The 17,572-nt window shown below is 47.0% G+C and overlaps 1 protein-coding gene across 1 annotated transcript; it reads right to left on the reverse strand.

The window, feature by feature from the left end:
* Positions 1-41: 41 nt before the first annotated feature.
* Positions 42-16,597, reverse strand: LOC131930259 (phospholipid-transporting ATPase ABCA3). Its single transcript, XM_059286674.1, has 15 exons — positions 16,442-16,597; positions 14,717-14,842; positions 14,308-14,425; positions 13,481-13,635; positions 12,978-13,133; positions 12,414-12,624; positions 11,048-11,145; positions 10,494-10,645; positions 8,777-8,835; positions 7,232-7,560; positions 5,216-5,365; positions 4,314-4,508; positions 1,786-2,071; positions 612-773; positions 42-175 (listed from the first exon to the last, which is right to left on the reverse strand). Exons 1-15 carry the CDS (start codon positions 16,595-16,597, stop codon positions 42-44), a joined length of 2,487 nt encoding a protein of 828 aa, XP_059142657.1.
* Between the last annotated feature and the right edge of the window lie 975 nt (positions 16,598-17,572).

Here is a 17,572-nt window from a genome sequence, read left to right on the forward strand (position 1 = left end):
CTACTCTATACTCACCAGCTAGACCAACCACGATATACCACTCACCAAAGTGTACGGTGTAGTTTGGAGTCCACCATCAACAACACCAACCACGATATGCCACTCTGTACCAGCAGTGTATACACGTTCGTCTTTAGGACGCCATTTTGTTTCTGAAATTGGTACTCGAAGCCGCCTAAGGAAAAAAATAATGGCACAGCAGGTGAAGTAGATTCTAAAAGATTTTTAGTGCAACATGACGTTAAGGCTTGTAAGTGACTACCGTATGACTGACACACTACCTACCGTATGACACAAGATGGCGCCTACCTACCGTATGACTGACAGATTACCTACCGTATGACTGACAGATTACCTACCGTATGACACAAGATGGCGCCTACCTACCGTATGACACAAGATGGCGCCTACCTACCGTATGATACAAGATGGCGCCTACCTACCGTATGACACAAGATGGCGCCTACCTACCGTATGACACAAGATGGCGCCTACCTACCGTATGATACAAGATGGCGCCTACCTACCGTATGACACAAGATGGCGCCTACCTACCGTATGATACAAGATGGCGCCTACCTACCGTATGACACAACATGGGGCCTACCTACCGTTGATGTCGACATCAAACTTGATCATGATGGTGACAAAGGATCCGGTGTTGAGGTAGTTGGGTGACAACATGCTCAAAGATTTGTCCAAGTATTTGAATAGGCTCGGTAGCTTTATGTTGGCTAGTTTGAGAATACCAACAGCTGTTCCAAGTATCATTCCTTGTTTGAGAGGTAGAAACTATTTTATACAAGTCACTGCAATGAAAACTCTGAAGATGTTGATTAAAAACAGCACCAACAGCCCCCACCCACCTGCCCCGCCCACTGTGACCCCTGTACAAACTGATCTATGAAGATGTTGATGAACAAGAGCACCCCCTTACTTCCCCGCCCACTGTGACTCCCCCCCCCCAGTACAAACTGACCTATGAAGATGTTGATGAACAAGAGCACCCCCCACCCACCTCCCCCGCCCACTGTGACCCCCCCCCCCACCCCCAGTACAAACTGACCTATGAAGATGTTGATGAACAAGAGCACCCCCCACCCACCTCCCCCGCCCACTGTGACTCCCCCCCCCCCAGTACAAACTGACCTAAGAAGATGTTGATGAACAAGAGCACCCCCCACCCACCTCCCCCGCCTACTGTGACCCCCCCCCCCCCCAGTACAAACTGACCTATGAAGATGTTGATGAACAAGAGCACCCCCCACCCACCTCCCCCGCCCACTGTGACCCCCCCCCCCACCCCCAGTACAAACTGACCTATGAAGATGTTGATGAACAAGAGCACCCCCCACCCACCTCCCCCGCCCACTGTGACCCCCCCCCTGTACAAACTGATCTATGAAGATGTTGATGAACAAGAGCACCCCCCACCTCCCCCGCCCACTGTGACTCCCCCCCCCCCAGTACAAACTGACCTATGAAGATGTTGATGAACAAGAGCATCCCCCCACCCACCTCCCCCGCCTACTGTGACCCCCCCACCCCCAGTACAAACTGACCTATGAAGATGTTGATGAACAAGAGCACCCCCCACCCACCTCCCCCGCCCACTGTGACCCCCACCCTCAGTACAAACTGACCTATGAAGATGTTGATGAACAAGAGCACCAGCACCCCCCCCACCCCCAGTACAAACTGACCTATGAAGATGATGAACAAGAGCACCCCCCACCCACCTCCCCTGCCCACTGTGACCCCCCCCCCCCCCCAGTACAAACTGACCTATGAAGATGTTGATGAACAAGAGCACCAGCACCCCGCGAGAAGGCTCACTGAAGCAGTTCTGGAAGACGTACAGGTAGGGCAGGATGGCCAGGCCATACACCGTGTACACGATGGCCGTGGCCAGCCAGCGGTTATGGCTGATGAAATTCTCGGGGTTAAAGGTCAGGATGCCGAGGATCGTCGCCGTTATCGTCATAAACAGCAGGAAATCGAAGGCGAAGGTCCCGAGCCAGTAGGCTAAAGGGTGGACCCCGCTCAGCGTTTGGAGGTGTTTGGCGCCCGTCTGAGGATAGATTACAGGGGGATGACAAAAGGTCGTAGCCAGCACAATTAGCCGACAGTTACGTTAAGTTAAATGTACTTTGTTTTGTACTTTAGGAAGAGTTAAGAAAAATGTAAATGTAGATGTCCTATTACAGATAGTTATAAAGTCGTGTACACTGGTCGTTATGGCGTCTTTGTACAGTTAACGGATCACTAAACCAGAAAAAGGCAGATATGACGTCAATGAAGCAGACTGGCATCTGTTAGCGCTGGTAACTGTGACAGAGAACTACAAGACTGACCACTCGCTCCGTGATGACAGAGAACTACAAGACTGACCACTCGCTCCGTGATGACAGAGAACAAAAGACTGACCACTCGCTCCGTGATGACAGAGAACAAAAGACTGACCACTCGCTCCGTGATGACAGAGAACTACCAGGCTGACCACTCGCTCCGTGATGACAGAACTACAAGACTGACCACTCGCTCCGTGATGACAGAGAACTACAAGACTGACCACTCGCTCCGTGATGACAGAGAACTACAAGACTGACCACTCGCTCCGTGATGACAGAGAACTACAAGACTGACCACTCGCTCCGTGATGACAGAACTACCAGGCTGACCACTCGCTCCGTGATGACAGAACTACAAGACTGACCACTCGCTCCGTGATGACAGAACTACAAGACTGACCACTCGCTCCGTGATGACAGAACTACAAGACTGACCACTCGCTCCGTGATGACAGAGAACTACAAGACTGACCACTCGCTCCGTGATGACAGAGAACTACCAGGCTGACCACTCGCTCCGTGATGACAGAACTACAAGACTGACCACTCGCTCCGTGACGACAGAACTACAAGACTGACCACTCGCTCCGTGATGACAGAACTACAAAAGACTGACCACTCGCTCCGTGATGACAGAACTACAAGACTGACCACTCGCTCCGTGATGACAGAGAACTACAAGACTGACCACTCGCTCCGTGATGACAGAGAACTACCAGGCTGACCACTCGCTCCGTGATGACAGAACTACAAGACTGACCACTCGCTCCGTGACGACAGAACTACAAGACTGACCACTCGCTCCGTGATGACAGAACTACAAAAGACTGACCACTCGCTCCGTGATGACAGAACTACAAGACTGACCACTCGCTCCGTGATGACAGAACTACAAGACTGACCACTCGCTCCGTGATGACAGAACTACAAGACTGACCACTCGCTCCGTGATGACAGAACTACAAGACTGACCACTCGCTCCGTGATGACAGAACTACAAGACTGACCACTCGCTCCGTGATGACAGAACTACAAGACTGACCACTCGCTCCGTGATGACAGAACTACAAGACTGACCACTCGCTCCGTGATGACAGAACTACAAGACTGACCACTCGCTCCGTGATGACAGAGAACTACAAGACTGACCACTCGCTCCGTGATGACAGAGAACTACCAGGCTGACCACTCGCTCCGTGATGACAGAACTACAAGACTGACCACTCGCTCCGTGACGACAGAACTACAAGACTGACCACTCGCTCCGTGATGACAGAACTACAAAAGACTGACCACTCGCTCCGTGGTGACAGAACTACAAGACTGACCACTCGCTCCGTGATGACAGAACTACAAGACTGACCACTCGCTCCGTGATGACAGAACTACAAAAGACTGACCACTCGCTCCGTGATGACAGAACTACAAGACTGACCACTCGCTCCGTGATGACAGAACTACAAGACTGACCACTCGCTCCGTGATGACAGAACTACAAGACTGACCACTCGCTCCGTGATGACAGAACTACAAGACTGACCACTCGCTCCGTGATGACAGAACTACAAGACTGACCACTCGCTCCGTGATGACAGAACTACAAGACTGACCACTCGCTCCGTGATGACAGAACTACAAGACTGACCACTCGCTCCGTGATGACAGAACTACAAGACTGACCACTCGCTCCGTGATGACAGAACTACAAGACTGACCACTCGCTCCGTGATGACAGAACTACAAGACTGACCACTCGCTCCGTGATGACAGAACTACAAGACTGACCACTCGCTCCGTGATGACAGAACTACAAGACTGACCACTCGCTCCGTGATGACAGAACTACAAGACTGACCACTCGCTCCGTGATGACAGAACTACAAGACTGACCACTCGCTCCGTGATGACAGAGAACAAAAGACTGACCACTCGCTCCGTGATGACAGAGAAGAAAAGACTGACCACTCGCTCCGTGATGAGGCTGTTGATGAAGATGACTGGCACCAGGGCCATGGCCAACGCCATGCCGACCAAGGTCTGGGTGTGGATCTTGTCGCTGACCGGAAGTTGGTTGACGTTGAGAAAACAGACGCCAGACTGGACAGAGTACTGCGGGCCCAGGTTGTAGGTCACGTGAGCATTGGTGATCAGCTGGACCTGGGAGGGGAGGGGGAGACACGGGTCAGTGGGGAGACATCAACTGTCTGTCATTATCTACATCACTATCTGCCACTACCCACATCATCTGCCACTACCCACATCATCTGCCACTACCCACATCATCTGCCACTACCCACGTCATCTGCCACTACCCACGTCATCTGCCACTACCCACATCATCTGCCACTACCCACGTCATCTGCCACTACCCACATCATCTGCCACTACCCACGTCATCTGGCACTACCCATGTCATCTGCCACTATCCACGTCATCTGCCACTACCCACGTCATCTGCCACTACCCACGTCATCTGGCACTACCCACGTCATCTGCCACTACCCACGTCATCTGGCACTACCCACGTCATCTGCCACAACCCATGTCATCTGCCACTACCCACGTCATCTGCCACTACCCACATCATCTGCCACTACCCACGACGTCTGCCACTACCCACGTCATCTGCCACTACCCACGTCATCTGCCACTACCCACATCATCTGCCACTACCCACGTCATCTGCCACTACCCACGTCATCTACCACTACCCACGTCATCTGGCACTACCCATGTCATCTGCCACTACCCATGTCATCTGGCACTACCCACGTCATCTGCCACTACCCACGTCATCTGCCACTACCCACGACGTCTGCCACTACCCACGACGTCTGCCACTACCCACGTCATCTGGCACTCACAGATATCCCGAGAGAGTGTATGGCTTTCCTCTGGTAGTACAGGACCGAGGGTGACATCCGACTCAGCTTGACCCCCAGGACCATCCGGTTCCCGTACTCCTCCCTCCCGTGCTCATTCAAATACGACACGAAGTAATCGTCGGGCGCCGTCTGGGGGTAGAGCAAAGGTCACAGCTTGGTCACAGGTCAAAGGTCAAACTGATGGCTTGGTCAAAGGTCAAAGGTAAGACTGACAGCTTGGTCAAAGGTCAAACTGATAGCTTGGTCAAAGGTCAAACTGATAGCTTGGTCAAAGGTCAAACTGATAGCTTGGTCAAAGGTCAAACTGATAGCTTGGTCAAAGGTCAAACTGATAGCTTGGCCAAAGGTCAAATTGATAGCTTGGTCACGGGTCAAAGTTCAAACTGATAGCTTGTTCACGGGTCAAAGGTCAAACTGATAGCTTGGTCACGGGTCAAAAGTCAAACTGATAGCTTGGTCACGGGTCAAAGGTCAAACTGATAGCTTGGTCAAAGATCAAACTGATAGCTTGGTCAAAGGTCAAACTGATAACTTGGTCAAGGTCAAACTGATAGCTTGGTCAAAGGTCAAACTGATAGCTTGGTCACGGGTCAAAGGTCAAACTGATAGCTTGGTCACGGGTCAAAGGTCAAACTGATAGCTTGGTCAAAGGTCAAACTGATAGCTTGGTCAAAGATCAAACTGATAGCTTGGTCAAGGTCAAACTGATAGCTTGGTCAAAGGTCAAACTGATAACTTGGTCAAAGGTCAAACTGATAACTTGGTCAAAGGTCAAACTGATAGCTTGGTCAAAGGTCTAACTGATAGCTTGGTCAAAGGTCAAACTGATAGCTTGGTCACAGGGAACATGTCAAACTGATAGTGAAAAAGGACAGGTCAATATTTTTGGTGAAATTTATAAATATATTACTGTCAAAGCTCGAAGTCGGTCAAAGCATACATTGGCCGGTCAGCGTGTGCTTTGACTGGCCAAAGTCCGAAAATTTACTTGATTTCGGCCTTTAGCTGGCCACTCCATGGACTGGCCAAGGTGAACCGGCCAGTCTGAGATGGTTCTTGATGTCGGCCATTGACATGATTTTACAGTGAAACAACATTGATAAATTAATTTCAGACAGTATCTTAAACATTTTAAGAAAATCACTCCGCTGAAATAACCTTAATTTATCACAAGTACGATACAATTTGTTTTAACATTAGTTTATAGAAATTTTGTTATCTGACTTAGACATAATCCACAGAACAAACTTGTTGAGAATACGCCAATATTTGTTCCGTCTGGACCCTGATTGAGAGGATAACAAATTTAAAACACAAATTGGAGACAGTGTCACCTCCGATATTTGTTCCGTTTGTTGTACCCTGATTGAGAGGATAACAAATTTAAAACACAAATTGGAGAAAGTGTCACCTCCGATATTTGTTCCGTTTGTTGGACCCTGATTGAGAGGATAACAAATTTAAAACACAAATTGGAGAAAGTGTCACCTCCGATATTTGTTCCGTTTGTTGGACCCTGATTGAGAGGATAACAAATTTAAAACACAAATTGGAGAAAGTGTCACCTCCGATATTTGTTCCGTTTGTTGTACCCTGATTGAGAGGATAACAAATTTAAAACACAAATTGGAGAAAGTGTCACCTCCGATATTTGTTCCGTTTGTTGGACCCTGATTGAGAGGATAACAAATTTAAAACACAAATTGGAGAAAGTGTCACCTCCGATATTTGTTCCGTTTGTTGGACCCTGATTGAGAGGATAACAAATTTAAAACACAAATTGGAGAAAGTGTCACCTCCGATATTTGTTCCGTTTGTTGGACCCTGATTGAGAGGATAACAAATTTAAAACACAAATTGGAGAAAGTGTCACCTCCGATATTTGTTCCGTTTGTTGGACCCTGATTGAGAGGACAACAAATTTAAAACACAATCTGTCACCTCCGATATTTGTTGGACCCTGATTGAGAGGATAAGAAATTAAAAAACTGTCACCTCCGATATTTCCAGGAACTCCGAGTTGGGCAGCTGGTCCTTGTAGGCTGCGACAAGCTTGGGGGACACCCCCGAGGAGATCCACATGGGCGTGATCAGCTTCTGGAATCCCCGGGGACTGAACTCCACCGGAGGCAGCTGCTTCTCCGCCTCGTTCTGGATGTCTTCGTGCACGCCCAGCGAGACGAGCAGGGCAGGGAGCAGGAGCAGGGAGAGGGAGGGGATGGGCTGGCGGGTGAACAGGAGCAGGTTTTTTATCCAGACCGCCACAAATTGGTGCCAGACACGTCGCAGGCCCCGCGTACCGGTGTCAGAGGTGAACAGCTTGTCTGTGGTGATATATGAGGGTGGTGTCAGGTGTTATATGGTGGTGTCAGGTGGTATATGGTGGTGTCAGGTGGTGTCAGGTGGTATATGGTGGTGTCATGTGTTATATGGTGGTGTCAGGTGGTGTCAGGTGGTGTCAGGTGGTGTCAGGTGTTATATGGTGGTGTCAGAGGTGAACAGCTGGTCTGTGGTGATATGGGAGGGTGGTGTCAGGTGGTGTCAGGTGTTATATGGTGGTGTCAGGTGGTATATGATAGTTTCAGGTTGTATATGATGGTGTCAAGTGGTGTCAGGTGGTGTCAGGTGGTGTCAGGTGGTATTTTATGGTGTCAGGTGGTATATGTTGGTGTCAGGTGGTTATACAAGTGAATTCAAATGTCACGGTTTTATTTAAGGAGAGCTGGCATCAAAAAAATTAACTCAGATAAAACAGTTATTCTAATGGCCAATGGCAGACATAACACGTATGATCAAACACACCTGACCAAACACACCTGACCAAACACAAACACGCCTGACCACACACAAACACACCTGACCAAACACAAACACAAACACACCTGACCACACACACCTGACCACACACACCTGACCAAACACACCTGACCAAACACAAACACACCTGACCAAACACAAACACACCTGACCAAACACAAACACACCTGACCAAACACAAACACACCTGACCAAACACAAACACACCTGACCACACACACCTGACCAAACACAAACACACCTGACCACACACAAACACACCTGACCACACACACCTGACCAAACACAAATACACCTGACCAAACACACCTGACCAAACACAAACACACCTGACCAAACACAAACACACCTGACCAAACACAAACACACCTGACCAAACACAAACACACCTGACCAAACACAAACACACCTGACCACACACACCTGACCAAACACAAACACACCTGACCACACACACCTGACCAAACACACTTGACCACACACACCTGACCAAACACAAACACACCTGACCAAACACACCTGACCAAACACAAACACACCTGACCACACACAAACACGCCTGACCAAACACACCTGACCAAACACACCTGACCAAACACACCTGACCAAACACACCTGACCAAACACAAACACACCTGACCAAACACAAACACACCTGACCACACACACCTGACCAAACACAAACACACCTGACCAAACACAAACACACCTGACCACACACACCTGTGAAAATGTTGCCCTTGCTCTGTCTCATCCAAGTAGATACACGTCTCTTAGCAGACCTGTTGAAAAGTCCAGTTTAGGATCAACACAGACTAGGATCAACACCCAGACTAGGATCAACACCCAGAAAACAGACTAGGATCAACACCCAGACAACAGACTAGGATCAACACCCAGACAACAGACTAGGATCAACACCCAGACTAGGATCAACACCCAGACTAGGATCAACACAGACTAGGATCAACACCCAGACTAGGATCAACACAGACTAGGATCAACACCCAGACTAGGATCAACACCCAGACAACAGACTAGGATCAACACCCAGAAAACAGACTAGTATCAACACCCAGACAACAGAGTAGGATCAACGGTAAGTTGTGTTGAATGAAGGATCCATTCCCTGGTGAATATACTACCACAAAACCAATAGAGACCTAAAAGACAACAACCCAGAACCAACAGAGACCTAAAAGACAACAACCCAGAACCAACAGAGACCTAAAAGACAACAACCCAGAACCAACAGAGACCTAAAAGACAACAACCCAGAACCAACAGAGACCTAAAAGACAACAACCCAGAACAGAGCCCTATTCCAGTAACATCCTAGGAATGAATAAATCGGGAGTGATCTCCCCTAAACTTTCTTGAATATTCTTATATAACGTGGAATATAGATATGATTTTTAATTACTTAAACTTTTAAAAATATAATAGAATCTCATAGAAAAAAGAATTGCGCACCAAGCGAACGCCAAAACAGAATGTGCATAATAGTGCGCAATATTATTAGTACTTTATAAATTTACATTCCTTTTTTTGAGAAATCGGGAATAGCGTAAATTACTACTTCCGGTCAACGGAAATTACTCAAAATTTAACAGAAGGTAGAAAATTAGATATCTTACTTACATGTAAAAATTTCATTTATCTATCTGAAATAGTACTCAAGTTATGGACTTTTGAAAAATTCAAAGTAGAAAAAGTACCACTTCCGGTTATCGGAAATCGCTCAAAAGTTGATAAGGATCTACGATTTTGATAAAATACTTATATATGAAATTTCATTACCCTAGCTGTAACGGTACTCAAGTTATCGTGTTTACACACAGACAGACACACAGACATACGGACAAGATTGCAAAATTATGTTTTTCCGTATCAGTGAGGTGTAAAAGATTTGTAAAAATCTAGATTATTTTTTTGCACGGTTACAAGACTTTCTCTATTGGGCCTACTTCGTATATACGAGAAAGTAAAAAGTATCCCCTATCCCTACTCCAGAACGATTCTACCACCGAAAGATCTTACCCAAGCGATCCTAGCCCAGACATTTCATCCCATGAACACTATATTCCCGCCCTACAACAAAAACACCGGACCCCAGCTCTACCCCAGTCAGAACTACCCCAACCCCACCTCATTTAGAACTACCCCAGCCCTACCACAAAAAAGACCCAACCCCAGTCCTATCCCAGCCAGAACTACCCCCACCACATTAAGCCCCAGCCCTACGCTAGACAGAACAGCCCCACCCCAGCCAGAACTACCCCCACCACATTAAGCCCCATCCTAGAAAGAACTACCCCCACCCCCACCACATTTAGCCACAGCCCCACCCCAGCCAGAACTACCCCCACCCCCCCACCACATTAAGCCCCACCCTAGAAAGAACTACCCCCACCCCCACCACATTTAGCCACAGCCCTACCCCATAAAGACGTCCTCCATGGATGTGGCCGTCAGCCCGAAGCTTGAGACGTGAAGGTCAGGGCCGTTCTCCTCCAGGTACTTGAGCAGGTGATGGTAGATGGGCAAACTGTCGTCAGGTAGTGAGTACTGAATCTCTAGGTTGGTCTCTGTCTGTATGAGGTGGCGGCCGTTTGTAGATATAACATGTTTTAGGTGTATGATGTAATAGTTGGTGTGATGATAGACCAGGACATTGATGACCACAATAGACTAACACACTGATGACCACAATAGACTAACACACTGATGACCACAATAGACTAACACACTGATGACCACAATAGACTAACACACTGATGACCACAATAGACTAACACACTGATGACCACAATAGACTAAAACACTGATGACCACAATAGACTAACACACTGATGACCACAATAGACTATGACCTTGATGACCACAATAGACTAACACACTGATGACCACGATAGACTAACACACTGATGACCACGATAGACTTTGACCTTGATGACCACGATAGACTATGACCTTGACGACCGTTGGACTTACAATAAACTTGGCGCCAGGAATGAAGTTGATAACTTGGTCTGTGACGTCACCAGATTGACACTGACCTTCCTTGACCACGGTCATCCTGTACCTGCTACCTGATACAAAGTAGCCGTGTTAGCTGGTAAAACGTCGACGTATATTATAAAGTACGCCATCTTATTTTTATAAAGTACACTATTTTATTTTGTAAAGCATACCATCTTGTGTTATAAAGTACACTATCTATGTAATAACGTATACCATCTTATGAAGTATATAGTATTATGTAATTAAGTATAACATTTTATGTTATAAATACGGTGTTAAAAATAATACCATTGTATAGTATAAAATATACCATCTTCCAGGTGAACTCAATACTCCTTTATGCTCCCATTATATTTATAACCTGGAATTTGAAGTTGTAAACCGAAATTTTGTTTGTCATTTCATCTTGTAGGCACTGATGCCACATGTTGTTGACTAAATCTTACAGCATTTATCTGGCTTACAACATTAACCTTTTTATTAGTCACCATGTACAACACTGACAATCTAATTTACTCACCATAAACTCTCTTTAAAAACATGGGTGTGCTACAACACTGAACCATCTAATTTACTCACCATAAACTCTCTTTAAAAACATGGGTGTGCTACAACACTGAACCATCTAATTTACTCACCATAAACTCTCTTTAAAAACATGGGTGTGCTACAACACTGAACCATCTAATTTACTCACCATAAACTCTCTTTAAAAACATAGTTGTACTAAAACTTTGAACCATCTAATTTACTCAACACAAACTCTTTAAAAACATGGGTGTGCTAGAACACTGAACCATCTAATTTAAATACATCTGTAGCTACAAACACTTGGTGCACCAAATACATCTGCAGCTACAAACACCTGGTGCACCAAATACATCTAAAGCTACATACACCTGGTGCACCAAATACATCTGTAGCTACAAACACTTGGTGCACCAAATACATCTAAAGCTACAAACACTTGGTGCACCAAATACATAAACTCTCTTTTAAAACATGGGTGTGCTACAACACTGAACCATCTAATTTACTCACCATAAACTCTCTTTAAAAACATGGGTGTGCTACAACACTGAACCATCTAATTTACTCACCATAAACTCTCTTTAAAAACATGAGTGTGCTACAACACTGAACCATCTAATGTACTCACCATAAACCCTCTTTTAAAACATGGGTGTGCTACAACACTGAACCATCTAATTTACTCACAATAAACCCTCTTTTAAAACATGGGTGTGCTACAACACTGAACCATCTAATTTACTCACTATAAACATCCTTTAAAAACAAGGGTGTGCTACAAAACTGAACCATCTAATTTACTCACCATAAGCCCTCTTTAAAAACATGGGTGTGCCGCAGCATTTAACTCTCCCCTCCGCCATGATGGCGATTCTGTCGCCCAGTACATCTGCCTCGTCCATGTAATGGGTCGTTAAAAGGATGGTTCGACCTTCTCTCATTGTCTTTAGGAAAGCCCACATTTCCTGTCTGGCGGCGGGGTCAAGGCCGGTCGATGGCTCGTCCAGAAAAACGACCTTAATTGAATAATGACAAGCAAACACATTTCACTTCTAGAGACCAAACTTGCCTCCACTTATTTTAGTGATTGATGAAACACCCAATGTAAACAAACTGTGTGTGGTGGACAGCAGGAAGTTACACACCCAATGTAAACAAACTGTGTGGCGGACAGCAGGAACTTACACACCCAATGTAAACAAACTGTGTGTGGTGGACGGCAGGAAGTTACACACCCAATGTAAACAAACTGTGTGTGGTGGACGGCAGGAAGTTACACACCCAATGTAAACAAACTGTGTGTGGCGGACAGCAGGAACTTACACACCCAATGTAAACAAACTGTGTGTGGCGGACAGCAGGAACTTACTCGCGTGTCGCCACAGAAGGCGCTGGCCAGTGACAACTTCCTCTTCTGACCGCCAGAGAGCTGGGACGCCAGGCAGTTCACTTTGTCTTGTAGGCCAACGGACACCAGGCGCTCCACAACCGACAGGACCACCTTAGGTGAGTAGCTTCCCTTGAGCTGGCAGAGAATAGAAAATCATGTGACGTGTTATCCATTGAAGAGAACGGTCTGACTGCAGCAAAGCACACGCAAAGTACTAGCCTCAACCCGAACACGCAAAATACTAGCCTCAATCCATAAACACCAACGCCCTTCACCCCCCCCCCCATGCCCCGGTTGAGACAACCCCTCCTGATGGCTGCCTACGCCACAGACGTAAATAACGGACGTAAAGAGCGGAGTTAAAATAGAAATGTAGTTAGCCTGCGGGTCATTACGCTGCCTTATCGCCAAATACTCAATTATCCTCCACACCCAACCCCAGCCTCCTTCGCCCCCCCCCCCCCCTATATCGTGAGTCCTACCTTAAGGAAGAAAATCAAGTGCTCCTTACACGTGAGCTTAGAGAAGAGAATATCGTACTGGGGACACATGCCGATCGAGTCCCTGGCCAGGTGTGTGCTCCTTATGACGTCATGACCTTGAACTATAGCCGTGCCACTGGAGGGCGGCAAAAAGCCTGAAACAGAAACAGACGACGGTACTTGGCCAGTCCCAGACCAATGCTGCGAGCAACCACAACCCTGGTTGGTGCTGGTTGTTCTCAACCACAACCCTGGTTGGTGCTGGTTGTTCTCAACCCTGGTTGGTGCTGGTTGTTCTCAACCACAACCCTGGTTGGTGCTGGTTGTTCTCAACCCTGGTTGGTGCTGGTTGTTCTCAACCCAGGTTGGTGCTGGTTGTTCTCAACCACAACCCTGGTTGGTGCTGGTTGTTCTCAACCCTGGTTGGTGCTGGTTGTTCTCAACCCTGGTTGGTGCTGGTTGTTCTCAACCACAACCCTGGTTGGTGCTGGTTGTTCTCAACCCTGGTTGGTGCTGGTTGTTCTCAACCACAACCCTGGTTGGTGCTGGTTGTTCTCAACCCTGGTTGGTGCTGGTTGTTCTCAACCACAACCCTGGTTGGTGCTGGTTGTTCTCAACCACAACCCTGGTTGGTGCTGGTTGTTCTCAACCACAACCCTGGTTGGTGCTGGTTGTTCTCAACCACAACCATGGTTGGTGCTGGTTGTTCTCAACCCTGGTTGGTGCTGGTTGTTCTCAACCCTGGTTGGTGTTGGTTGTTCTCAACCACAACCCTGGTTGGTGCTGGTTGTTCTCAACCCTGGTTGGTGCTGGTTGTTCTAACCCACCTGTGACCATGTTGATTGTAGTTGTCTTCCCTGCCCCGTTGTGCCCTAGAAGAACAGTTATCTGCCCCTCGTATAAGTCAATATTGATTCCATTCACTGCTATCTTATTGCCAAACATCTGAAAACATCAGAGAATAGAGGCGTGAGCTATTTAAAGATCATCAGAGAATAGAGTCTAGAGCTATTTAAAGATCATCAGAGAATAGATGCTAGAGCTATTTAAAGATCATCAGAGAATAGATGCTAGAGCTATTTAAAGATCATCAGAGAATAGACAAGTTAACCACCACCTATAACATCTAACCTCATCAAACCTACGACTAGATAAGTTAAAGACAACCTATAACATCTAACCTCATCAAACCTACGACTAGATAAGGACCACCTATAAACCTGAAGTGTATTTGACCTTGAACAATTTCCGAACAACGATTCCGGGCTTGAGATTTGATGGCGGAGGCTCAAAGAACTCAGGATCTTCTGCTGGAGTCGCCGTAACTTCCAATATTTCTTTAGGGGGGCGCCAGTAGTCTCGCTGTGGTCAGTAGTAGGATGAGATTTAGTCGTGACCCGTGTATAAATCTTTAGTCATGACCCGTATATAAATATGTGTTATGTTACTAGTGGCCCATTTATTATATGCTTTAAATTTTATGTCACATATTAAAAATATTGAGATCTTATTCACAGAGTTTCTTCCTGGCATCACTTCGGGGGGGGGGGGGGGGGGGGGGGGGGGTCCTCTGCCCCCCCCCCTCCTCGAAGAAAATCTACCGCCCTCCCCCCCCCCCCCACCCAACGAAATGGAATTTGTATAGGAAACATACTTTTACTAGTGTTCCGCCCCTCCCCCCCCCCCCCCCGCCGAAAAAATGTTGCCCCCCCCCCCCCCCCCGGAAAAAAGTCTAGAAGAAACACTGCTTAATCATATTATATGTAAAGGTTGTGTTGCTCACTGCAGCATTGTTCTTATATTATGGTTAGAGATATTTCTGCGTGTTCTTTGCGCGTAACAAATTTTCCGTGTGCGCAATTTTATGTGTTCAGTTTATTTTGCCCACATTTTTCTTTCAGACGTAATTTCTTTTTGAACATCTTTCCGCGTGCGTACATTTTTATTTGTGCATTTCTCGGTGTAAACAAGTTTCTGTCTAGCCAACTTTCTGTAACTGCATTTTTCTGTGTGCGGGTATTTACGTAACGTTTCTGTGTGCGGGTATTTATGTAACTTTTCTGTGTGCGGGTATTTACGTAACGTTTCTGTGTGCGGGTATTTACGTAACTTTTCTGTGTGCGGGTATTTACGTAACTTTTCTGTGTGCGGGTATTTACGTAACTTTTCTGTGTGCGGGTATTTACGTAACTTTTCTGTGTGCGGGTATTTACGTAACGTTTCTGTGTGCGGGTATTTACGTAACTTTTCTGTGTGCGGGTATTTACGTAACTTTTCTGTGTGCGGGTATTTACGTAACTTTTCTGTGTGCGGGTATTTACGTAACTTTACTGTGTGCGGGTATTTACGTAACTTTTCTGTGTGCGGGTATTTACGTAACGTTTCTGTGTGCGGGTATTTACGTAACTTTTCTGTGTGCGGGTATTTACGTAACTTTTCTGTGTGCGGGTATTTACGTAACTTTTCTGTGTGCGGGTATTTACGTAACGTTTCTGTGTGCGGAAGTTTCCTGGTGGTAATATTTTAAAGGTACCTAGTATAGCACAGGCCAAACACCGTCAGGAAAAAGTTGTACGGCTGCGGTATGTACCACTTACCGTCAGGAAAAAGTTATACGGGGCGGTATGTATCACTTACCGTCAGGAAAAAGTTATACGGGCGGTATGTATCACTTACCGTCAGGAAAAAGTTGTCCGGCCGCGGTATGTATCACTTACCGTCAGGAAAAAGTTGTACGGCCGCGGTATGTATCACTTACCGTCAGGAAAAAGTTATACGGGGCGGTATGTATCACTTACCGTCAGGAAAAAGTTGTACGGCCGCGGTATGTATCACTTACCGTCAGGAAAAAGTTATACGGGGCGGTATGTATCACTTACCGTCAGGAAAAAGTTGTACGGCCGCGGTATGTATCACTTACCGTCAGGAAAAAGTTGTACGGCCGCGGTATGTATCACTTACCGTCAGGAAAAAGTTGTACGGCCGTGGGATGCCATACTGGCCAGGGTAGATGTTGTTGATGTACCATAAGAGGAAGATGTTGAAGATGGTGTTGAGGGCAATGATCAGGAGACAGTTGAACCACGTCTTGTGGGGGCTATTTAAGTTGGTGAACATTGATGAGAAGTCGATCCTTCCTCCTGCCGGGGAAAGATATTATTTAAGTTGGTGAACATTGATGAGAAGTCGATCCTTCCTCCTGCCGGGGAAAGATATTATTTAAGTTGGTGAACATTGATGAGAAGTCGATCCTTCCTCCTGCCGGGGAAAGATATGACTGTAGGTACATGGTGTATGTTTGTTGGACATTGAAAGTACGTGTTTTAGCAGTTGTCGCTCTCCTGTAGGGATGGTTGACGGCACAGATAATCTTTCAATGATCGACTTCTGTATTTACAAATACTGGAAATAGTGTGGTTATGTAAAACAGTCACCTAACATAGTGTAGTGTGTGTGGGGGGGGGGAGAGAATGAGATAATGTGTCGGCTAAACGAGCTCTAGCAAGATCTGCGAGGCCAGCACAAGATCTGGCGAGGCCATAGAAAAAACTTGCCCGAATTCTCTACGTTGTCTAGGATGGAGATGGCGACGTCGAAGCCGAGGCGGTAGACGAGCGTGCCAGACAGGTAGAGCGCCGTCCGTGACTTGAGGTACGGCTGGAGGTTGGTGTTGAACGTGCCGATGATGAAATACAGGACCACGGTGACAAAGGCAGCGTTACGGCCTGCAACCAGAACACATCACGCCAGTCACGTCACGCCAGTCACATCACGCCAGTCACATCACACCAGTCACATCACACCAGTCACATCACGCCAGTCACATCACACCAGTCACATCACACCAGTCACATCACGCCAGTCACATCACACCAGTCACATCACGCCAGTCACATCACGCCAGTCACATCACACCAGTCACATCACGCCAGTCACATCACGCCAGTCAGTAACATCAGGCCAGTCAGTGACATCACGCCAGTCACATCACGCCAGTCAGTGACATCACGCCAGTCAGTGACATCACGCCAGTCAGTGACATCACACCAGTAAGTCACATCAGTGACATCACGCCAGTCACATCACGCCAGT

Source organism: Physella acuta, unplaced genomic scaffold (genome assembly GCF_028476545.2).
Source record: "Physella acuta isolate Inbredline_101_S28 unplaced genomic scaffold, ASM2847654v3 ptg000098l, whole genome shotgun sequence".
In the NCBI taxonomy this organism is placed as follows: domain Eukaryota; kingdom Metazoa; phylum Mollusca; class Gastropoda; family Physidae; genus Physella; species Physella acuta.